The sequence below is a fragment of the Nerophis ophidion genome, unplaced genomic scaffold (genome assembly GCF_033978795.1).
Source record: "Nerophis ophidion isolate RoL-2023_Sa unplaced genomic scaffold, RoL_Noph_v1.0 HiC_scaffold_35, whole genome shotgun sequence".
Taxonomy (NCBI): domain Eukaryota; kingdom Metazoa; phylum Chordata; class Actinopteri; order Syngnathiformes; family Syngnathidae; genus Nerophis; species Nerophis ophidion.
The window spans coordinates 1-21,244 of NW_026906957.1; the positions used below are offsets into that span (position 1 = coordinate 1).

The 21,244-nt window shown below is 41.0% G+C and overlaps 2 protein-coding genes across 2 annotated transcripts in view; one reads left to right on the forward strand and one right to left on the reverse strand.

Annotated features, from left to right (window-relative positions):
• Nucleotides 1-36: 36 nt before the first annotated feature.
• Nucleotides 37-2,161, reverse strand: LOC133546643 (zinc finger protein 25-like). The gene has a single exon (XM_061892441.1). It carries the CDS (start codon nt 2,081-2,083, stop codon nt 1,091-1,093), a length of 993 nt encoding a protein of 330 aa, XP_061748425.1. The 5' UTR covers nt 2,084-2,161; the 3' UTR covers nt 37-1,090.
• A 13,164-nt stretch (nt 2,162-15,325) lies between these two features.
• Nucleotides 15,326-21,244, forward strand: part of LOC133546642 (gastrula zinc finger protein XlCGF8.2DB-like) — a 244,536-nt gene continuing 238,617 nt past the window's right edge. Inside the window, exon 1 of the mRNA XM_061892439.1 lies at nt 15,326-15,584. The gene's annotated coding sequence lies outside the window, so the exon portion shown is untranslated. The remainder of the gene's footprint in view (nt 15,585-21,244) is intronic.

Here is a 21,244-nt window from a genome sequence, read left to right on the forward strand (position 1 = left end):
GCCAGCTATCAATCAGAGAAAACAAAATAAAAACAATATAAGCAAATAAGGAAATTTGGCTCCAACAGTCAGTTTTCGTCTTTTGGTGCAGTTGACCTTGTTCTTACAATTCTCCTTCCTCCTAGAGTTCCTGTGTTGCCTTTGTGGGCGGAGTTGTGGGACGTGCACAGCTGCTTCCAATTGACCCTGGTGCTACTTAAGCAGCACCTTGACAGCTGGATGGCACTCGGCGATTCCATTACACGCCAGTTGATTACATGCTTTGAGTATTTTGCTACCTTGGCCATTCCCAGTGCCATCCATCTTGGTGTTGTTTTGTAGTGTGCACGTCTTGTAACTCCAAACCAAGTTGAGTTTATTTGTGTATAGAAGTAGCTTTTGTTATTTTTTCCAAAATGCACATTTAGTCTTGTCTTTTTCGCACCATCGTTTTTTGTTTCCTACTGTTTGGATTGTTTTTGTGAGTAGATTTCCGCAGTAAAAGAAGTGTGACCAGCACTCTGACAGAAGGAGTTCCTCCAAAACGCAACACCCTTTGGCGGACAAGTATGTGATTAAATGCTATACATATAAAATGAAAGAGACAAGTGGTAGAACAAATGGATGGATGTACAGTAAAGCTCTGTGGGATGATGTACATAATTAACTTTTCCCAAACATTCCAAACATTCCCATGTTTTCTGAAATTGATAATGTTTGAGGAATTCTAAAAAAGGGGGATAAATCATGAACAACTTTAAAAAACACTTGTCATGTGTAGTACTTGACTGAAAAAAGGTAATAATCTAAAATATCTCATCTATAAATCTTAGAAACTATGTGCTGATGTTTTTAGAAGGTCAAAGTTAAAGTCTTGACAGTTTATTTCAAATCCTGCAGTTTCATTTGCTGCTGCTGTTCTCACCAGCACACTTGTGTTTCTTACACTGGTACTTAGAAGACAATCTTTCACCACACACACTGCAACTCAACACTTTCTCTCCTGGGTGTCTTCTCATGTGTCTTTTCAAATGCTGACTTTGTAAAAAACTTTTACAACATACTGAACATGTAAAAGGTTTTTCTCCAGTGTGTGTTCTCACGTGTTCTTTCAAATAGTGCCGTTGCGCAAAGGTTTTTCTCCAGTGTGTATTCTCATGTGTTTTTTGAAATTTTCCCTTCGAGTAAAATCTTTACCGCAGATTGAACATGAAAAAGGTTTTTCTCCAGTGTGTGTTCTCATGTGTACTTTCAAATGTGGCCTCTGAGTAAAATCTTTACCACAGATAGAACATGAAAAAGGTTTTTTTCCAGTGTGTGTTGTCATGTGTACTTTCAAATGTGGCCTCTGAGTAAAATCTTTACCACAGATAGAACATGAAAAAGGTTTTTCTCCAGTGTGTGTTCTCATGTGTACTTTTAAATCTGGCCTCTGAGTAAAATGTTTACCGCAGTTTGAACATGAAAAAGGTTTTTCTCCAGTGTGTGTTCTCATGTGTCTTTTCAATTTACTAGGATATTTAAAAGTTTTGTGACAGTGAGAACATGTGAAGCGAGTGTTGTCAGTGTGACATGTCTTATCATCTTTAGAGTCTTCATCATCAGTGTCAGGAGAGTGTGACGTTGTGTCCTCACTATCTGATAGTGGAGCTAAGAGCTTGTCTGCTTGTGATCCTCCACAGTGGTCTCCATCAGCTTCTGTTGTCATGTGTTGTGTTGAGCTGCTGCTTGGAGGCTCCCCCCCTCCCCTCTCCTCACTTTCACCTTTCACCTCATCATCTTCACTCTTCACAGGGACACCAGTCACTGGGAACTCCTCCAACCATTTAGGCTGACTGATGCCCTCTTCCTCCTCTTCCTCTTTAATGTGAGGGCTCAGTGGATCCACCGCTTCCTTTTTAAAATGGGGTGTCAGTGGGTCCCCCTCTTCCTCTTTAAAATGGGTTATTAGTGGCTTCTCCTCTTCCTTTTTAAAATTGGGGGTCAATGAGTCCTCCTCTTCCTCTTTGATGTGAGTGGTCAGTGGGTCATCCTCTTCCGCTTTAAAATGGGGGATCAGTGGGTGTTTCTTTTCCTTTTTAATGTGGGAGGGCTGTGGCTCCATCCTGAAGCTCCACTTCTGTTGCTCAGGGAGAAGATGTTCTTCACAGACGTCTGCAGGCCACAAGAAGACAAACACGTTTTAGAAACATCCATCTGTGCTCAGTCACACAATGCATTCAGTACTTTTACATGCACTTAGGAAAAACAAGTTATCGTATGAACTGTCTTGAAATGTCAGTGACGCACAAACAAGCTGCTCTTTACAACATTATTCACAGGAAAGGAAAAACAAACCAGCACAACAGGACTTTCTACAATGGATAGACGGTTGATGGTTTAAAATTGATTCTGTCATATATTATTTCTTATAGAATTATTAATAGAACCGTTTTAAAACAGGCTACACAGGCTCCTAATTTAGTTGATGAAATATGCAGTAAAATATTTCATCATTTCCAGTATTATTTTCTCAAATAAAGCAACCAGATATTAACAGTAAATAAACAAGTACATTAATAATAATTGTTTCGCCAAATTAATACAATTAGAAATGACACAATATGTTACTGCATATGTCAGCTGCCAAATTAGGAGCTTTTGTAACCCATTTTGAAATTCTTCTATTAGCAATCATATACCAAATGATATATCGTGACATATATTGTTATTAAGATATAGATTTTAAGTCATATGGCCCATACCAAACATTGTTTCGCCGAGTCATTTTGTTTGGCCCACCAAATATATTTATTTTTATATTCTTTAGATGTGTGTGTATGTTTAAAATGTGGTACTACTGTTCTACATCACGTGGAAGTGTACATTTAAACCAATGTGGGTGGCACTGGGAGCAGGTGGGTAAAGTGTCCTTCCCAAGGACACAATGGCTCAGATGGCAGAAGCTGGGATTGAACCTGGAACCCTCAAGTTGCTGGCATGGCCGCTCTACCAACCGAGCTATACTGCCAGGCCACCTTAACAACATCAACACATTACCCACCGCCTAAACTAAAGTCTTAAAAAAACCAAAACATTTTTGGTTTTTTTTTGTCCTGTCCGGCTTCTCAGGCAAATCATATAGTCGATGTAGATGCCCGTATCGCATGTTCACAATTACTTTACAAAAGAGAAGTGTAGGATACTTCTCTGGTTGCCTTATTTGTATTTGACTTCATTAGACGTATTGATATTATCATTTTGTGCTAAACTAAAGTCTTAACAAGCTGGTACGCTTCGTACTGCCTCTGTCTCTGTCACTATGTCTCTGCAGCCCCCAGCATTGTCCCACCCACACAACCATCTGATTGGTTACAGGCAAAGCGGTAAGAGCCAATCAGCAGTGCGTATTCAGAGTGCATGGAATCAGGGCTCACGGCAGAGGCAGGCAGAGAGGAGAGACGGTGCATGTTAGCAGAAAGGTGTTCAGCAGGTGAGCATAATGCAGCGGACGATCCCCATATCATAATAAACACCTCCCAGTCAACTACTTGTAACATCACTATGAGCCCGTTGACGATCTGGAGGTATAGGCGGTAGCTCAGCTTGCTCACAGTCCTTGAGGTGAAGGCTGATTAGCTTTTAGCGTAACGTTAGCTCATTTTGCGATGTGTGCGTGCGTGCGTGTGCGTGCGTGTGTGTGTGTTACGGACAGTAAAGCCCCGTCTGTCTGAGAGAAAGACAAGCATTATTGACCGATAGTTAACATCTAAGTTATTTCACTTAACCTTTTTCTGTGTTGACGCAGCAAAAAGTCAGTGAGTCCTACTCTTCCTCTTTATTGTGAGCGGAGCTGTGACTCCTCTTTCTCTGTAAGGTAAGGGAGGGCTGTGATTCATTTTTCTCCTTAATGTGAGAGCTATCTGGCTCCTCCTTCCCTTTAATGTGGGGTTGCTTTGAATCCTCTTCCTCTTTAATCTTGGGGTACTGCAGAACCTCCATTTCCTTTTTAATATAAGGGGTTGTGACTGATTCTGCTCCATCCTTGAGGTCCGCTCTTGCTGCTCAGGGAAATGTTCTTCAATACACAAGTTAGACGAACAAATGCTTTAGAAAAGTCCAGATTTACCCAGTCACATGACACTTTGTCCTGCATATATTCTGATAATGTCTCTGAGGATTTTATCAGTCCCCACGTTGACTTTCAAGATGTCAAAACCATACGGTACATCAGGGAAGCAATACAAAAACTCATGAAAAAAATAAACACAGCAGTAAAACACTTACATACAAACAAGACAGCTGCTTGTACACCCGAAAGAGAACAAAGAACAGTGTCTAAGAGGAGCATCAACATTTGCATTTAAACTGTAAAATCCTGTTTATGATTTATTTACTCTACTTATTTAAATATGAACATTTTCCTTTAGGAAACGTTTATGATTTGTGTGTTGTTGTAGCTGGTATGCTGCAATTCCCCCCCCCCAAGATGGTGACCCTGTAGTGGCTGCTGTTGGCAGGAGCTCTGTGCTCTTGTGTCATCCTTTTGTGTTTCCATCTTCTTTTCATGTGTTTATATACATATGCATATGCATATATATATATATATACATATACATATATATATATATATATATACATATACATAAACATATATATATATATATATACATATACATATACATATATATATATATATATATACATATATATATATATATATATATATATATATATATATATATATATATATATATATATATATATATATATATATATTCATGCCTTTTGGTCCGGACCCTTTGGGACTGTGTGACAAGGGGTGGCACTTTCGTGACTTCTGCGGTGCTTTTTTTGGACTTCTGGATCTGCCTCCCGAGAGCCTTGTGGCCATGGAGACCAGCTGCTGGGTTTCTGCCACACCAGAATCCGTTTGGAGAGACTGGAGGAGATGCAGATGAAGAGACAGGACTGCGGAGCTAGCACTGAGCGCCGGGACGGAAAAGCTTCACAGTGTCTTGGCTGAATGAGCAGGTATCGGACACCTCAGTCTCCTTGGACGTATCCTCACTCATCCATGCGGACTGGACACTGGCCGAGACTTGGTCGGCGGCCGAGGGTGGAGTCGGCTCTCTTGGTTGCTTTGTTGGGTCTGCTCCCGTCTCTGGCCAAGCTCCCTTCACCCCAACAGACAATGGTGTGGAACACCGCAAAAGCCACCACAGTGTATTTGTTTCTTTTACTTTTTATTCATGTATGTATGTAGAAGTGTCTGGTTGCATCAGCTCTGCTCTTTTAATGTCCTTTGTCTTCTTTGATGTTTCCCTCTTACACATGAAAGAGGGATGTATGCTAGGGCTATAAGTTGTTTTTTTCCCTTGGCCTCAGTCTGGACCCCCTCTCCAAGGGCCCAGGCTGAGACCGATTTTAAATTTTTTCTCACATTCCCCCCACTTGTTTACCTGTATGTATCTCACCTTTTTTGCAAGGGGCGCCGCAAGTTGGCAGACCCGTCAGCGATCCTGTTCTGTCTCCCTGGAATGTTTGTCTGACCTTGAATGGGATTCTGCTGAAAATGTTTATTTCCCCTCAGGGATTAATAAAGTATGTTTGATTCTGATGTTTGATATCAACAAAACATAGCTAATTAGTAGAAATGAACTAGATTAAATCATCTCTCAAAGGTGTTGAGACATTGATGGACAGCGGAGAAGTAACTAAATCCAAATAAAAAAATGATTTTATTTTTTATAAGATATTTAGACTTAGACTTCCTTTTTATTGTCATTCAAAGTTGAACTTTACAGTACAAATAAGAACGCAATTTCGTTGCATTATCTCTTGGTAGTGCAGGATAAAAAAAAAACAATAAGGTGCAGATATACAGTTGTGACCCAAATTATTAAACCGCCACACAATTTTGGTGTTTTAGCTAGTTGGACATTTATTCCGTATTTTGTTTATACTCATATCAAATAAAGATGTTTCAAATAGACAAATGCAACTCAAATCGTAACACTGTATTTTACAAAATACCAAAAAAGGACATTTTTCTTAATATCTCATTGACAAAATTATTCAACCTCTTGCAGATCATAACTCTTAAGAACAGAATTTGAATAAGGTCTTTTCAATCAGGTGTTGAACACACCTGTAGATGTGATTAGAACCATAACGAGCAACAATTAAAGTGATTGAAAAAGACTGACGCTCAGCTTCTTGTAAATGGTCAATGGTGTATTTGCAACATGGTGAAGTCCAGGGAGTGGTCAAAGAAGTCAAGAGAGGAGGTAATTTCTCTTCATAAGAAAGGATATGGATATAAGAAAATAGCAAAGACAACACATTCCAAGAGACACAGTTGGGAGCATAATTCGCAAGTTTAAAGCTAAAGGCACAGTGGAAACACTACCTGGGCGTGGTAGAAAGAGGATGCTGTGTGCGTACAGTGGTGAAAAACCCCCGGGTAACAACTGAGGAACTACAACAGGACATTGCAGAGGGGGGAACGCAGGTTTCGTCCCAGACAATAAGGTGCGCACTACGAGATGAAGGCCTCCGTGTCAAAACTCCCAGGCGCACCCCACTTCTGACTACCAGGCACAAGGAAAATAGACTCCAGTATGCCAAAAAATCATCTGGACAAACCCCAAATGTTTTGGGAAACTGTTCTATGGAGTGATGAGACAAAACTGGAACTCTTTGGGCCTATGAATCAACGTTATGTCTGGAGGAGAAAAAAATGAAGCTTACAAAGAGAAGAACACCATCCCTACTGTTAAGCATGGTGGGGGGTCAATCATGCTCTGGGGCTGTTGCTCTGCCTCAGGTACCTGATAATCTTTTCCGTCGTCCTCACCACTCTCTGGAGAGACTTCCAGTCTGAGCCATTGCAGGCTCCAGTCCAGACAGAGATGCTGTTGGTCAGCAGGCTCTCTATAGTTCCTCTGTAGAATGTGCTGAGAATGGGGGGAGGGAGCTGTGGTCTTTACATCCGACGCAAAAAGTGCATGCGCTGCTGAGCTCTTTTTACAAGATCTCCGGTGTGTAGGGACAAGGTTATATTGTCAGTAATCTGCACCCCCAGGAACTTGGTGCTGCTTACCATCTCCACCGCTGTGCCGTTGATGAAGAGTGAAGTGTGGCTGGACTGGTGCTTCCTGAAGTCAACGATGACCTCCTTGGTCTTGTCGACGTTCAGGACCAGGTTGTTGGTTCTGCACCAGTCAACCAGATGTTTCACCACCTCCCTGCGAGATGTTGAAGATGTCTGTGAGAACCCCCGCCAACTGGTCTGCACATCCCTGAAGCACCTGGCCCGGAATGTCATCAGGTCCGGGGGTTCACTTTCCTCAGGGTTTTCAGGACATCCGCTGTGTCCAAGTTGAGCGGCTGCTCATCAGAGCGAGGGGTGTTTTTTCTCGCCGGAGTGATGGATTTTCTCGCCGGAGGGGTGTTAAGTGCCTCAAACCTTTCAAAGTAGTTGTTTAGGTCATTTAGGAAGCTGATACTGTTGTCACAGGGACGGGGGGCAGCTTTATAGTCCGTGATGACCTGTATGCCCTGCCACATTTGTCGAGTGTTCGTGGGGTTCTGGAAGAAGTCCTGCACTTTCTGACTGTGAGCACCTTTGCAACCTTAATGGCACGGTTCAGGTTAGCTCTGGCTGTTTTTACTGCTACCATGTCGCCAGACTTAAACGCCTTGTTCCGAGCCTTCAGCATTGCACGCAGTACCTCACTGTTCATCCATCCAGAGTTTCTCGTTGGCCCATGTGGAGATGTTCTTGATAATAATAATAATAATAATAATAATGGATTCGATTGATGTCGCGCTTTTCTATTGTTAGATACTCAAAGCGCTCACAGAGAAGTGGGAAGCCATCATTCATTCACACCTGGTGGTGGTAAGCTACATCTGTAGCTGCCCTGGGGTAGACCAACGGAAGCGTGGCTGCCAATTTGCGCCTACGGCCCCTCCTACCACCACCAATCATTCATTCATCATTCATTCACCAGTGTGAGCGGCACCACGGGCAAGGGTGAAGTGTCCTGCCCAAGGACACAACGGCAGCGATTTGGATGTTAATAGGTGGGAAGCGAACCTGCAACCCCCCGGTTTCTGGCACGGCCGCTCTACCCACTACGCCATGCCGCCCCTAATCTGATCACACTGACATCCTCCATGCACTTCTGAATGTATGCGGACACAGACTTTGCATACTCCTCCACACATGTGTTATGATTATCGGTGACGGCTGCCTTGAACATGTCCCAGTCTGTGGTTCCGAAGCAGTCTTGTAATGCTTCCATTGCTCCCTCTGGCCAGGTCCTCACCTGCTTCACTGTAGCTTGCTTTCTGATCAGCAGGGGCTTGTATGCAGGAATTAGCATCACATATAGATGGTCTGAGGAGCCCAGGTGGGGGCGTGGTGCAGCTTTATACGCCTGTTTAATATTACTATAAACCAAGTCCAGCTTGCTTCCACCCCTGGTTGCAAAATTCACATATTGATGGAAATGAGGGAAAACTGTTTTCATGTAAGCTTGATTAAAATCCCCTGCAACGATGAAAACTTCCTCTGGATGTGTAGTTTGCAGTTCATTGATGGAGCAGCACAAAGCGTTCAAAGCTTCTTTGGTGTGAGCACTGGGGGGAATGTACACTGTTGTGAAGATCATAGCACTGAATTCCCGAGGTAAATAAAATGGCCTGCATTTTATAGTTAATATTTCTACATCGGGAGAGCAGTGACATGAGACGTTCTTCCCGTTGTTGCACCAGTTGTTATTGATGTATATACAAACACCACCGCCTCGGGATTTACCAGTGAGAGTGCTGCTCCTATCCGACCCAAACATAGTTAGCTCCTCGATGCTAACTGCCTCGCCCGGGACGAATGGTTTCAGCCACGTTTCTGTGAGAAATATGGCGCAGCAGTCTCTCATCTAGATAGATAGATAGATAGTACTTTATTGATTCCTTCAGGAGAGTTCCTTCAGGAAAATTACAATTCCAGCAGCAGTGTATTGCATATGAATCCAGCGTCAGGTAGTCCAGTTTGTTCTCCAGTGAGCGGACATTTGAGAGCAGGATGGAAGGAAGCGGCGTTCTGTGAGGATTAGCCTTTAGCTTTGTTGTTAGCCCCGCTCGGCATCTCCGTTTCTGTTTCTGATCCCACCGCTTATGTCTCCTCTGTCTGCGGTCCCCTCTGGTACTAGGCTCCACTGCCTCACAGGCCGCTGGATGTAGCCGGCGTAGTATTCCCAGGATAGCGAGGAGGTCCAACGTATACGCATCTTTCGGTCTAATACTGCCCGATCCATCCACATCCAAAATTGTCTGGCGGTCCTACGTTACTACGGAGTGTCCACGCTGGAAGCCAGCCATGAAATTCACAGAAATTACTGGTAGATTTGCCAAAATGTTCTATTACTACCAAGAGCCTCTGCAGCCGCAGCCGAGCAGGGCGCCGCCATCTTGAGACCAATATCTGGCTTGTATCTTCAGTAGGGATGTAAATTTATAGATTTATGGATATGATACCCTAATCAATATTCCTTATCCATACCAGTATTTATCGGTACTCTTGTCGGTACTACATGTCATTTGTGGAAATAAAAAAGTGGAAAAGAGGCATTTTAAATAGCATTCCTATTTGCAGAAGAGGTTGAAGTCTTAAAGAAGTCAACTATGTGTGCAGTGCAAGGTGAAATGCAGTTATGTCATCTTCTTCTCAATAACACACACATCAAACTTTGGTTGCTTCCTTATTTGTCATCATTCAAAGCTGATTGTAATGTGTAGCAGCGGCAGCTGAACTCAATGTGACAACGTGTCATAGTTACCTCAGTCAGCTGGAATTAAAAATACAAATAGTTGTGTCGTTAGTCCAGAATCTTCACGGTCTTCATGGACCACATAATTAAAGGCCTACTGAAATGAGATGTTCTTATTTAAACGGGGATAGCAGGTCCATTCTATGTGTCATACTTGATCATTTCGCGATATTGCCATATTTTTGCTGAAAGGATTTAGTAGAGAACATCCACGATAAAGTTTGCAACTTTCGGTGCTAAGAGAAAAGCCCTGCCTCTACCGGAAGTCGCAGACGATGACGTCACAAGTGTGGGGGCTCCTCACATATTCACATTGATTTTAATGGGAGCCTCCAACAAAAAGTGCTATTCGGACAGGAGAAAACGACAATTTCCCCTTTAATTTGAGTGAGGATGAAAGATTTGTGGTTGAAGATATTGATAGCGACGGACTAGAAAAAAAAAAAAACGCGATTGCATTGGGACGGATTCAGATGTTTTTAGACACATTTACTAGGATAATTCTGGGAAATCCCTTATCTTTCTATTGTGTTGCTATTGTTTTAGTGAGTTAAATAGTACCTGATAGTCGGAGGTGTGTCTCCACGGGTGTCTTGACGCCAGTGTCTCAGGGGAGTTGACGGCAGCTTTATGGATGGCACAAGCTCAGCTTTTCTCCGGTAAGAAGTGACGTTTTAACCACAATTATCTCACCGAAACCTGCTGGTTGACATTCTGTCGTGATTCATGTTCTCTTGACCGCGCTCTGATCCATAGGAAAGTTTCACCTCCGGGAATTTTAAACAAGGAATCACCATGTGTTTGTGTGGCTAAAGGGTAAAGCTTCCCAACTCCATCTTTCTACTGTGACTTCTCCAATATTAATTGAACAAATTGCAAAAGATTCAGCAACACAGATCTCCAAAATACTGTGTAATTATGCCGTTAAAGCAGACGACTTTTAGCTGTGTGTGTGTGCAGCGCTCATACTTCCTATAAACCCGTGACGTCTTGCGTAGACGTCATCGTAACACAACGTTTTTAAGACGAAACTCCCGGGAAATTTAAAATTGCAATTTAGTAAACTAAAGCGGGCGTATTGGCATGTGTTGCAATGTTAATATTTCATCATTGATATATAAACTATCAGACTGCGTGGTCGCTAGTAGTGGCTTTCAGTAGGCCTTTAGGAACCAGTACTAAAAAAAAAAAAAAATGGTACTTGGTATACAGCTCTTATCTTCATCACTAAACCTTTGAAATATGCTGACATATTTGCTGCTAAGGTAAATAAACAGAAGCCATATTGAACGTTTGCCTTCATTTGACCACGTGAGGTAAGGAGGACGGCCTCTAGGTCACATGGTTACACCCCAGCAATTACACTGTTGATGATTGATGAGCATTCATTTTTAAATGGTGGTGTTAAAAAGCAAATATATCTCCATCTTTAGTGATAAATGTGTCCCCCGGATGAACATGTGTCACAAACATTGTATTAGATGATATGTGGATGTTGTGCTTACTTGGACTGTGATGAAGCTGTGAGGACTCAGGTGGTTTGTCTTCATGCTCTTCAGTCTTCACAGAGACAACAGTCAGTGGAAACTTGCTGACATCAGCCTCCTCCTGCCCTACAGGACACTCTCCCCCCTGACTCATCCACACTTCCTCCTCTTCCTCTTTAATGTGGGGGGGCTGTGGATCCTCCTGCTGCTGAAGGGGACGTTCTTCTTGACGAGCGTTCATCTGTTGGACGTCCGCAAGACAACACAAACAAACTTCAGCTCAGATGTGTCAAATGTTTTTTAGACCATCAAATATATTTTCCAAGTGGACTGACACCACTCTGTGGTGATGTTCTTCTACACATGGAATAATCATCAGTTATTGATTATTATGAATTGTGTCATTGATCAAAAAGTAACAACTTATAGAAAACCTCCTGCTGGGATTTTAATACCGTCATGACTGCATGAAGTCAGTCTGCACGTATAAAAGTGTCATTGTGCTGCAGCATCAAGTGACGCCAACTGGCTCCTCCCACTACCAACCTACCAGCCAACCTTGACGTGCACCTCCAAAATAGTCCCACCTCACGTCAACGGTGACCAGGACTACAGAGCTGTGGTCGGTTGGCTTTACTTTTACGCACAACATCCTCTCCTTGTTTTTCCTACTGCAAAAGCAACATTTTTAGCCCAACAGACAAGAAACAGAAGTGCAGCGAAGCACGTGTAACAAGTGCCAGCGAGTGTGGCCGTGTGATAGTATGTTGCTTGAACCTCACTCACACCTTAAGGAATGTGCTGGCGTGAGAATATATATATATATTAGGGGTGGGCAAATTAATGTGTTAATTACGAGTTAATTCATCACTCTATTAACACCTACAATTATTTTATCGCACATTTGCGTATGTTGTTTACATGCTTTTATTTTGTTAACGCCTTTTCTTAACAAGATGGCGACGCCCGGACGGGCTTCGGCGTGGAGGAGCTCTTGCTAAAGATGGAACATTTGGCAAAAATACCGGACAATTCTGCAAATTTCCTGGCTGGCTTACAGCGTGGTCACTCGGGGATCACTTACGACCACCAGACAATTCTGAATGTGGATAGATCGGGCCGTTTTGGACTGAATGAGGCGTGCTCACTAGACCGGGTAGCTAGCATGGGAATACTTTGCCGGCTACATCCAGCGGCCTGTGAAGCAGCGGAGTATATGTGTTGTCTGTCTATTTATGAATAATGCAGACCAGGAGTGTTGGCTGAGTTCTTAACGTTTGCTTTCAGAGCGTGCATATCACAACATACAAGATGCTGTCATGGCGACACACAACCTATACCGGGCTACCACGCATGCTCGTCACTCCTGTTGCATGCTGGGTAGGGTAGTTCTTTTTTTCCCTGGCTCATAACATCACAATATAGTACCATGTATATGATGCCTTCAGTTTATCAAAGCACCAAGCAAACAATCGGAAAATTCCCATCATATCAAATCCTAGATAAATGATAAATAAATAAATAAATGTGTTGTACTTGTATAGCGCTTTTCTACCTTCAAGGTACTCAAAGAGCTTTGACACTACTTCCACATTTACCCATTCACACACACATTCACACACTGATGGAGGGAGCTGCCATGCAAGGCGCCAACCAGCAACCATCAGGAGCAAGGGTGAAGTGCCTTGCTCAGGACACAACGGACGTGACGAGGTTGGTTCTAGGTGGGATTTGAACCAGTGACCCTCGGGTTGCGCACGGCCACTCTGCCACTGCGCCACGCCGTCCTATGGTCATAATTATTTTAAGTGCACTACGCAGAATAAACACAGCATTATTGATATTGCTAGAACAGATAATTTGATCAAACATTCCCTAAAACAGCCCACTACCTGTAATATAGTTTTTTTAAACATAAGATCCCTGATTAAAAAAATGTTTCTGCTGTTACCTCAGAAATTGCCTGTTCAGATGTTATGATTGTGGCTCAGAGATTTGTATGTAGATTATATTTATTTTCCATAACAAACAGGATAACTTAAATACCCTGGCAGTGGCAATTAGCTTAAATGTTTGTATTTACATTTTTTGAGTTGATTTTCATAAAATATGCTATTTAACTGCTACTGTTTAACAAGGACTGATTTAAATTGTGTTTGCACAACAAATGTTTTGGGGGCTTTTGTTCATGTGAGAGAATATTCCAATAAAGGTGCACTACACACTACTTTTGAATTCATTATTGGGCTTTGTGTATACAATGCAGTTAATCGCGATTACTCGGAGAAATAGTGCGATTAACTTCGATTACAATTTTTAATCGTTGCCCAGCCCTAATATATATATATATATATATATACACATACATATATATACACATACATATATATATATATATATATATATATATATATACATATATATATATACATATAAATATATATATATATACATATATATATATATATATACATATAAATATATATATATATACATATATATATATATATATATATATATACATATAAATATATATATATATATATATATATATATATATATATTAGAATATTTGGGTACCTCATGATTTGATTACAAATAAAATATTGATGCATATTCAATTTGTGTGCAGTATATTAAAGCCATTTTTCATATTTAACATTTATTTAATTAAATATTTATTTTAGTCTGACTGAATAAGCATTAATCGCTTACAATTGTGCAAATAGTGTATTCATAATAACAAACACCAGCTGATTTAATTTCCATGATATGTCCACCCAATGCAGCTGAGATAGGCTCCAACACCCCCTGTCCCCCCTCGCAACCCCAAATAGGGACAAGCGGTAGAAAATGGATGGATGTTATCAAAGGAATAGAAGTGCATGCAAACATCATTTATATTTATTGTTAATAAAGTTGACACCAACACAAAATAGACCACTGCAATAATATTCTACTGTCATTATAATAATAATATTTGTAATTATTTTTTCATCCTGTAAAGCATCTTTGAGTACACTGAAAAGCGCTATACCAAATAAAATGTATTATTATTATTATTATACCATGTGACTTATTCCAGACTTAAATTTCGAGACGTTCGTTTCTTTCTAGTAACAAATATTCAATGATGTTAAGCGTGACTGTAATATACAACAAAAAACAGTTAAAGTATTAAATAAGTCAATATAATTCTCATAGAGAACATATAAAATACACTCCTCAAAAAAAACGCTCGCATTTGCTACAAAGGCCTGCTAGCGGGCTAATGCTAGCACGTTAGCTTCGAACAATATATGAGGTAAATAAGATAAATAATATGAAAATATATCATGTATATTACCTCATAAGCCGCGTGTACAAGAGAGGAGTGGAATATATTCTTCCTATTGTTACACCAGCAACTCTTTTTTGTCTTCTGTGGCCGGGCGAAGGAAGTGTGCACCACTCACTATTGTCCCAGTGAAACACGTGTTTGAAGGAAGTGTGCACCACTCACTATTGTCCCAGTGAAACACGCGTTTGAAGGAAGTGTGTACCACTCACTATTGTCCCAGTGAAACACGTGTTTGAAGGAAGTGTGCACCACTCACTATTGTCCCAGTGAAACACGTGTTTGAAGGAAGTGTGCACCACTCACTATTGTCCCAGTGAAACACGTGTTTGAAGGAAGTGTGCACCACTCACTATTGTCCCAGTGAAACACGTGTTTGAAGGAAGTGTGCACCACTCACTATTGTCCCAGTGAAACACGTGTTTGAAGGAAGTGTGCACCACTCACTATTGTCCCAGTGAAACACGTGTTTGAAGGAAGTGTGCACCACTCACTATTGTCCCAGTGAAACACGTGTTTGAAGGAAGTGTGCACCACTCACTATTGTCCCAGTGAAACACGTGTTTGAAGGAAGTGTGCACCACTCACTATTGTCCCAGTGAAACACGTGTTTGAAGGAAGTGTGCACCACTCACTATTGTCCCAGTGAAACGCGTGTTTGGCTAACATTTGTTCCGCGGTGAGAACACTTCGATGACGTCACACAGGAGGAAGAACAAAACAAGATGGCGTCTGGCGGAGAATACGTTGTATTGGTTATTATGGTTTCTAGGTCTTAATTACAGCGTACATGTGCACATTTGTGTCGTTTAACAGAGTAAACGTCGTTATTAATTGTTTGTATGCGGATACATTAGTCTGAGTGCACTTTGACGTGCTAGCCTAGCCTGCTGGTTAGCTTAGCTTGTTAGCTGCTAACAAAGAGAGGCGGAAGTGATCGACACATCAAAGCAGAGATCCAATGTAAGTGTAAAGTGTTTTTATTGTGTGAACATGTCTACATTACAAATGATGTGAGTGTTGCTGAATCGGCGACTAACTGCTGCTGTTGAAGAAATATTTGTGATGTTAGAAAAAAAAAACGATAGCAGAGTACAAGGAGGAACTTTGTTCAACAAAAGAGGAGAAGGAGCGACAACATCAACTACTGGACGCTGTTTTCAGGAAACATCAAGTTGTGTTACACATCCTTCCATCCATCCAACCATCCGTCCATTATCTTCTGCTTATCTGAGGTTGGATTGCGGGGGCAGCAGCCTAAGAAGAGATGCCCAGCCTTTCTTTTCCCCAGCCGCTTCGTACAGCTCTTCCCGGGGGATCCCAAAGCGTTCCCAGGCCAGCCAGTTTCTAACATAATAGTGAGAGTCCAATCCATAGTGGGGCCAGCCGGAGACCATCCCGAGCAGGGACAGGTCAGCAACGCAGAGATGCCCTCAAGCGATGCACAGACGAGCAGACCACCCTGGGTCCCGACTCTAGGCAGATATATATATATATATATATATACATATATATATATATACACACACACAATAAAAACTAAATAAGATAAGGCTCAGAATTGGTTTCTTAACCAAACCTTTTGTTGTGTACCAGAGAAGGGAAGGAGGCAACAACCAGGGCAGGACTGCGGTTTACAAGGTTCATTTAAAACCTTCGATGAATGCGTGGCGTGTGTATGCTACTCAAAGTGAATGAGTACCCACCTGCTCCCAGTGCCACCCACACTGGTTTAACTGTAACTTAAATATTGGGCTTCACTATGTAAAGCGCTTTGAGTCACTAGAGAAAAGCGCTATATAAATATAATTCACTTCACTTCACTATGTGTAATATTAAATATGTAAATGTTACCAAGGGTTGTTGTCTGTAAATGTTGGTTGTATCTTTGGTCGTAATCCAAGAGGGCAAGGCGAAGAGGCAGGTCGTGGACATGCAAGAGGTCATGGGCAAGAGCAGGGCAGCGTGGTCTGGGTCCGAGCAGGGAGGTCGTGGATCGAGGAGAGCAGTCAGGAATCCGGATGCGAGTTGAGTGACAAGGCACAAATAAGGAAGGATAGCGTAGTCACTGAGGAAATACAAAAGGACATGAACCAGGGGAAAACAGAGAGATAGAGTAAAACAAGGGCAAGAAATTCACTGGGAAAACAGGGAATGTCAGACGTGATGCTTACTGGAAGGTTAGCGACGTTCTGGCAAAGGGTCCTCGGGTCTGCTGGTCTTTATGCTGCTCCCTCTCATCAAGCCCAGGTGTGTTGATTATTGATAGCGTGTAGGCTCGTTGCTGCGTGGGCGTGGTGCCCTCAGCACGAGCGAGGGCGCTTCTTGGTGCGCTGTCAGCAGAGGCGCCTCTTGGCTCACTGTCAGCAGAGGCACACGCAGCTCCAGCCGCTGAGGTAACGCGGGTTCGACTCCGCGTCATGACACCTTTCTACATATAAAGTGCAACATTCTCACATATAAAGTGCAACATTAAACTGCTTCAAGTTGTTGCTCAGATTAAATAAAATGACAAAACTTTTCTTCTACATACAAAAAGTGCAGCATTAAACAGTTTCAAGTCAACTCAGCCTCATATTAACTTTTCTTTTTCCCACCCTCCAGCCTTTAACCCTGATGAATTTCAATCAATTTTCATGTTTTCTGCCAGAAAAATCAGTTTATCCACATTGTCTGCAGAAAGAGCAGACCTGCTTGCAGTTACAATGTCCCCAGCTGTGAAAAATACCCTTTCGCTGGGCACGGAGGTAGCAGGTATGGTGAGGTAGTGCCTGGCTAACTTGGCAGTAAGAAGATATGTGGGCTCATTGTTCTTCCACCATAGAAGTGGGTCAAAATCGAGTTTTTAATGCACTATGGTCTTAAATCTGCTGCTGTAAAAACACCAACAGCATTTGTTATTGCTTTAGCCCTGCCTGAGTCGCAGAGTAGAAGCTGCTTGAATGCAGTGGGAGCTGTGTTTGTTCGTCTTTCTCTTCGTTGAAGCCATGTTATCCATTGTTGTATCGCACTGCAAAGCCGAAGTGTTCCCAAACGGGAGATCTTAACGATGCAGGAGGGTCTTCCAGCTCTGGCTTTTACACTTTGTAGTAGCCCGGTCGTTGTTAGCATGCTGTGTGTTGTGCCTCAGTGTTCATTGTTTACACAACGTGTGGTGCGCTACTTAATATGTCCGTGTGGAAACTTGTTCGATACACCTCCGAACCAGAACCCCCGTACCGAAACGGTTCAATACAAATACACGTACCGTTACACCCTTAATACACACCCATCTGAAGATTATAAAAAATAAATATATTTGGTGGGCCAAACAAAAGGACTCGGCAAACCAAAGTTTGGTATGAGTGCTATGACCTCAAATCTATATCTTAATAACAATATATGTCACGATACATCATTTGGTATATGATTGATGATAGAAAAAATTCAAAGCGGGTTACAAAAGCTCCTAATTTGGCAGTTGACATATGCAGTAACATATTGTGTCTTTTCTAATTGTATTATTTTGTCAAAACGATTATTATTAATGTACTTGTTTATTTACTATTAATATCTGGTTTATTTATTTGACAAAATAATTCTGGAAATTATGTAATATTTGACTGCATATTTCAGCAACTAAATTAGGAGCCTGTGTAGTGTCAGAATAATTGTTTCTAAGTTATCACAAAAACTTTGTGTTGCATTGAGTGACTGGTGAGAAGCAAAAGCTGTCTTTGAAACCTACCAAGAGTAAGGCTCGTAAAACTCCACTGTGTTGGGGAAAGTAAGATGATGGTGTTCCTGTTTTCTTTCATGTATTATAATCAAACATAAAGATATTGTCTGACCCAAGTACTACAAAAGCAAAGAGGAAGCAGAACCAGTGTCCCCTCCAGGGGACCTCTTTTTGAACCTACTTTTTCAACTGTTTTACGAACCTCGTTTTGAACTGTTTTACGAACCTCTTTTTGAACTCATTTACGACCTTTTCTTTTGAACTGTTCCGTAACCAAAGGCAACGCTGTTTACGACACACTTCCTTCTCGAAGTAGCTGTGGTCATGTGGTCGAAGAAAGTAAAATAAAGAAGGGGGAGTACAATCTTTCGCCAGAGCGTGGGTGACACTGTAAAAAGTTAGAGGTCGACACGTTTCTCCTCAATTGAATCCACATTGAATTATGTCTCTGTTTGATTCTTTGCATCTTGTCTTGTTTAATTGATGTCATCAGTGTTTGAACCTGACATGTAGCCTGTTTTAAAATGGTTTTATTACTAATTCTATATGAAATAATGTATCGTAAAATACATTTTAAACCATATCGTCTATCCATAGTAGAAAGTCCTGTCGTCCTGGTTTGTTTTTCTATTCCTGTAAATAATGTTGTAAAGAGCAGCGTGTTTGTGCGTCACTGAGATTTCAAGACACTTCATACGATAACTTGTTTTTCCTAAGTGCATGTAAAAGTACTGAATGCATTGTGTGACTGAGCAGACATGGTGTGTGTTTGTCTTGCAGACATCTGTGAAGAACATCTTCACCCTGAGCAACAGAAGTGCAGCTTCAGGATGCAGACGGAGGAGCCACAGCCCTCCCACATTAAGAAGGAAGAGAAATACCTACTGATGCCCCATTTTAAAAAGGAAGAGGAGGACCCACTGACACCCCGATTTAAAGAGGAAGAGGTGGATCCACTGACCCCTCACATTCAAGAGGAAGAGGAAGAGCACAGCATCAGTCAGCAGGAAGAGTATCTTGAAGGACTGGAGGAGGTTGATGTCACCAAGATGCCAGTGACTGGTGTCCCTGTGAAGAGTGAAGATGATGAGGTGAAAGGTGAAAGTGAGGAGAGGGGAGGGGGGGAGCCTCCAAGCAGCAGCTCAACACAACACATGACAACAGAAGCTGATGGAGACCACTGTGGAGGATCACAAGCAGACAAGCTCTTAGCTCCACTATCAGATAGTGAGGACACAACGTCACACTCTCCTGACACTGATGATGAAGACTCTAAAGATGATAAGACATGTCACACTGACAACACTCACTTCACATCTTCTCTCTGTCACAAAACTTTTAAATACCATTGTAGTCTGAAAAGACACATGAGAACACACACTGGAGAAAAACCTTTTCATGTTTTATCTGTAGTAAAGATTTTACTAAAAGACAAAATTTGAAAAGACACATGAGAACACACACTGGAGAAAAACCTTTTTCATGTTCAATCTGCAGTAAAGATTTTACGCATTGGCACAATTTGAAAACACACATGAGAATACATACTGGTGAAAAACCTTTTTCCTGCTCAGAATGTGGCAAAAGTTTTGTAATAAATCAAAGGTTAAAAGTACACATGAGAATACACACTAGAGAAAAAACTTTTTCCTGCTCAGAATGTGGTAAAAGTTTTGTAACAAATCAAACCTTAAAAGCACACATGAGAACACACACTGGTGAAAAACCTTTTCCGGGTTCAATCTGCGGTAAAGATTTTACTCTAAAGACCCTTTTAAAAACACGTGAGAACACACTCTGGTGAAAAACCCTACTCCTGTTCAAGATGCAACAAAAGCTTTCGTCACCGACAATCTTTCACAGTACACATGAGAAGACACCCAGGAGAGAAAGTGTTGAGTTGCAGTGTGTGTGGTGAAAGATTGTCTTCTAAGTACCAGTGTAAGAAACACAAGTGTGCTGGTGAGAACAGCAGCAGCAAATGAAACTGCAGGATTTGAAATAAACTGTCCAGACTTTCATTTTGACTTTCTAACAACATCAGCACATATAACATGTGTGACATCATTGTTGTGTGTGTACAATAATGTTATTATGAATCTAACATTTATAGATTAGACATTTCAGATTAGTGCTTTTATTTCAGTCAAGTACATGAGTTATTATACACATTTGTGTACTTTAAAATGAAAAGATTTTTGACTGAAAAGGTGAGAATAAACAGTATATAAAATATGTTAGTTACAGTAAACATTTTAAGTGTAGATATCCATAATTTACTTTTATACTTATTCATAATATTGTTTCATATGTTTTATGTAATAATGAAGAGTTGCATTTTTTTTTTCAAATTGTAGATGATTGCATAGATGAACTCCTTTATATGATGTACATATTTGTTTTAAATGTGTTCATACCTTTGCTTTTGAGTACTCATAAATCCCTCTTAGTTCATATTTACTGGTTCACATCTGAAACATCTTCTGGACCACTTCTGGAAGCATATTAATATTTACTTTATACATCATTTGAACAATTGTTTTTATACAAGATCATTTACTTTTAAAATGTGTGACTTTATGAATTATTTGTTGGGTCTCTATAATCCATTTTATCAATTATCTTTTTTACTCTCTTGCGTAATATGATGATTGTTGTGTGATTGTTTTATATGTATGTCCCCAGACTTTTATGCAATGAACAATGTATGCTTCAACTAAAGTTGGGTACAATAATTATAGTTAATATATTTATAAGTATTTATTTTATTCTATTTTGTATTGCACTCTATTGTTTTATGTTTTCTTTATATGACTTACATGTAGTGTCCAGCTTACTTCATCATCTATATTAACTCATAAAAATGTGATGACCTTTATTCCTTTAATTTCAATATTATCCATCA

Excerpts from the sequence above, each read along its gene's own strand:
- LOC133546643 (XM_061892441.1), bottom strand. The coding sequence starts at position 2,083 with ATGGAGCCACAGCCCTCCCACATTAAAAAGGAAAAGAAACACCCACTG.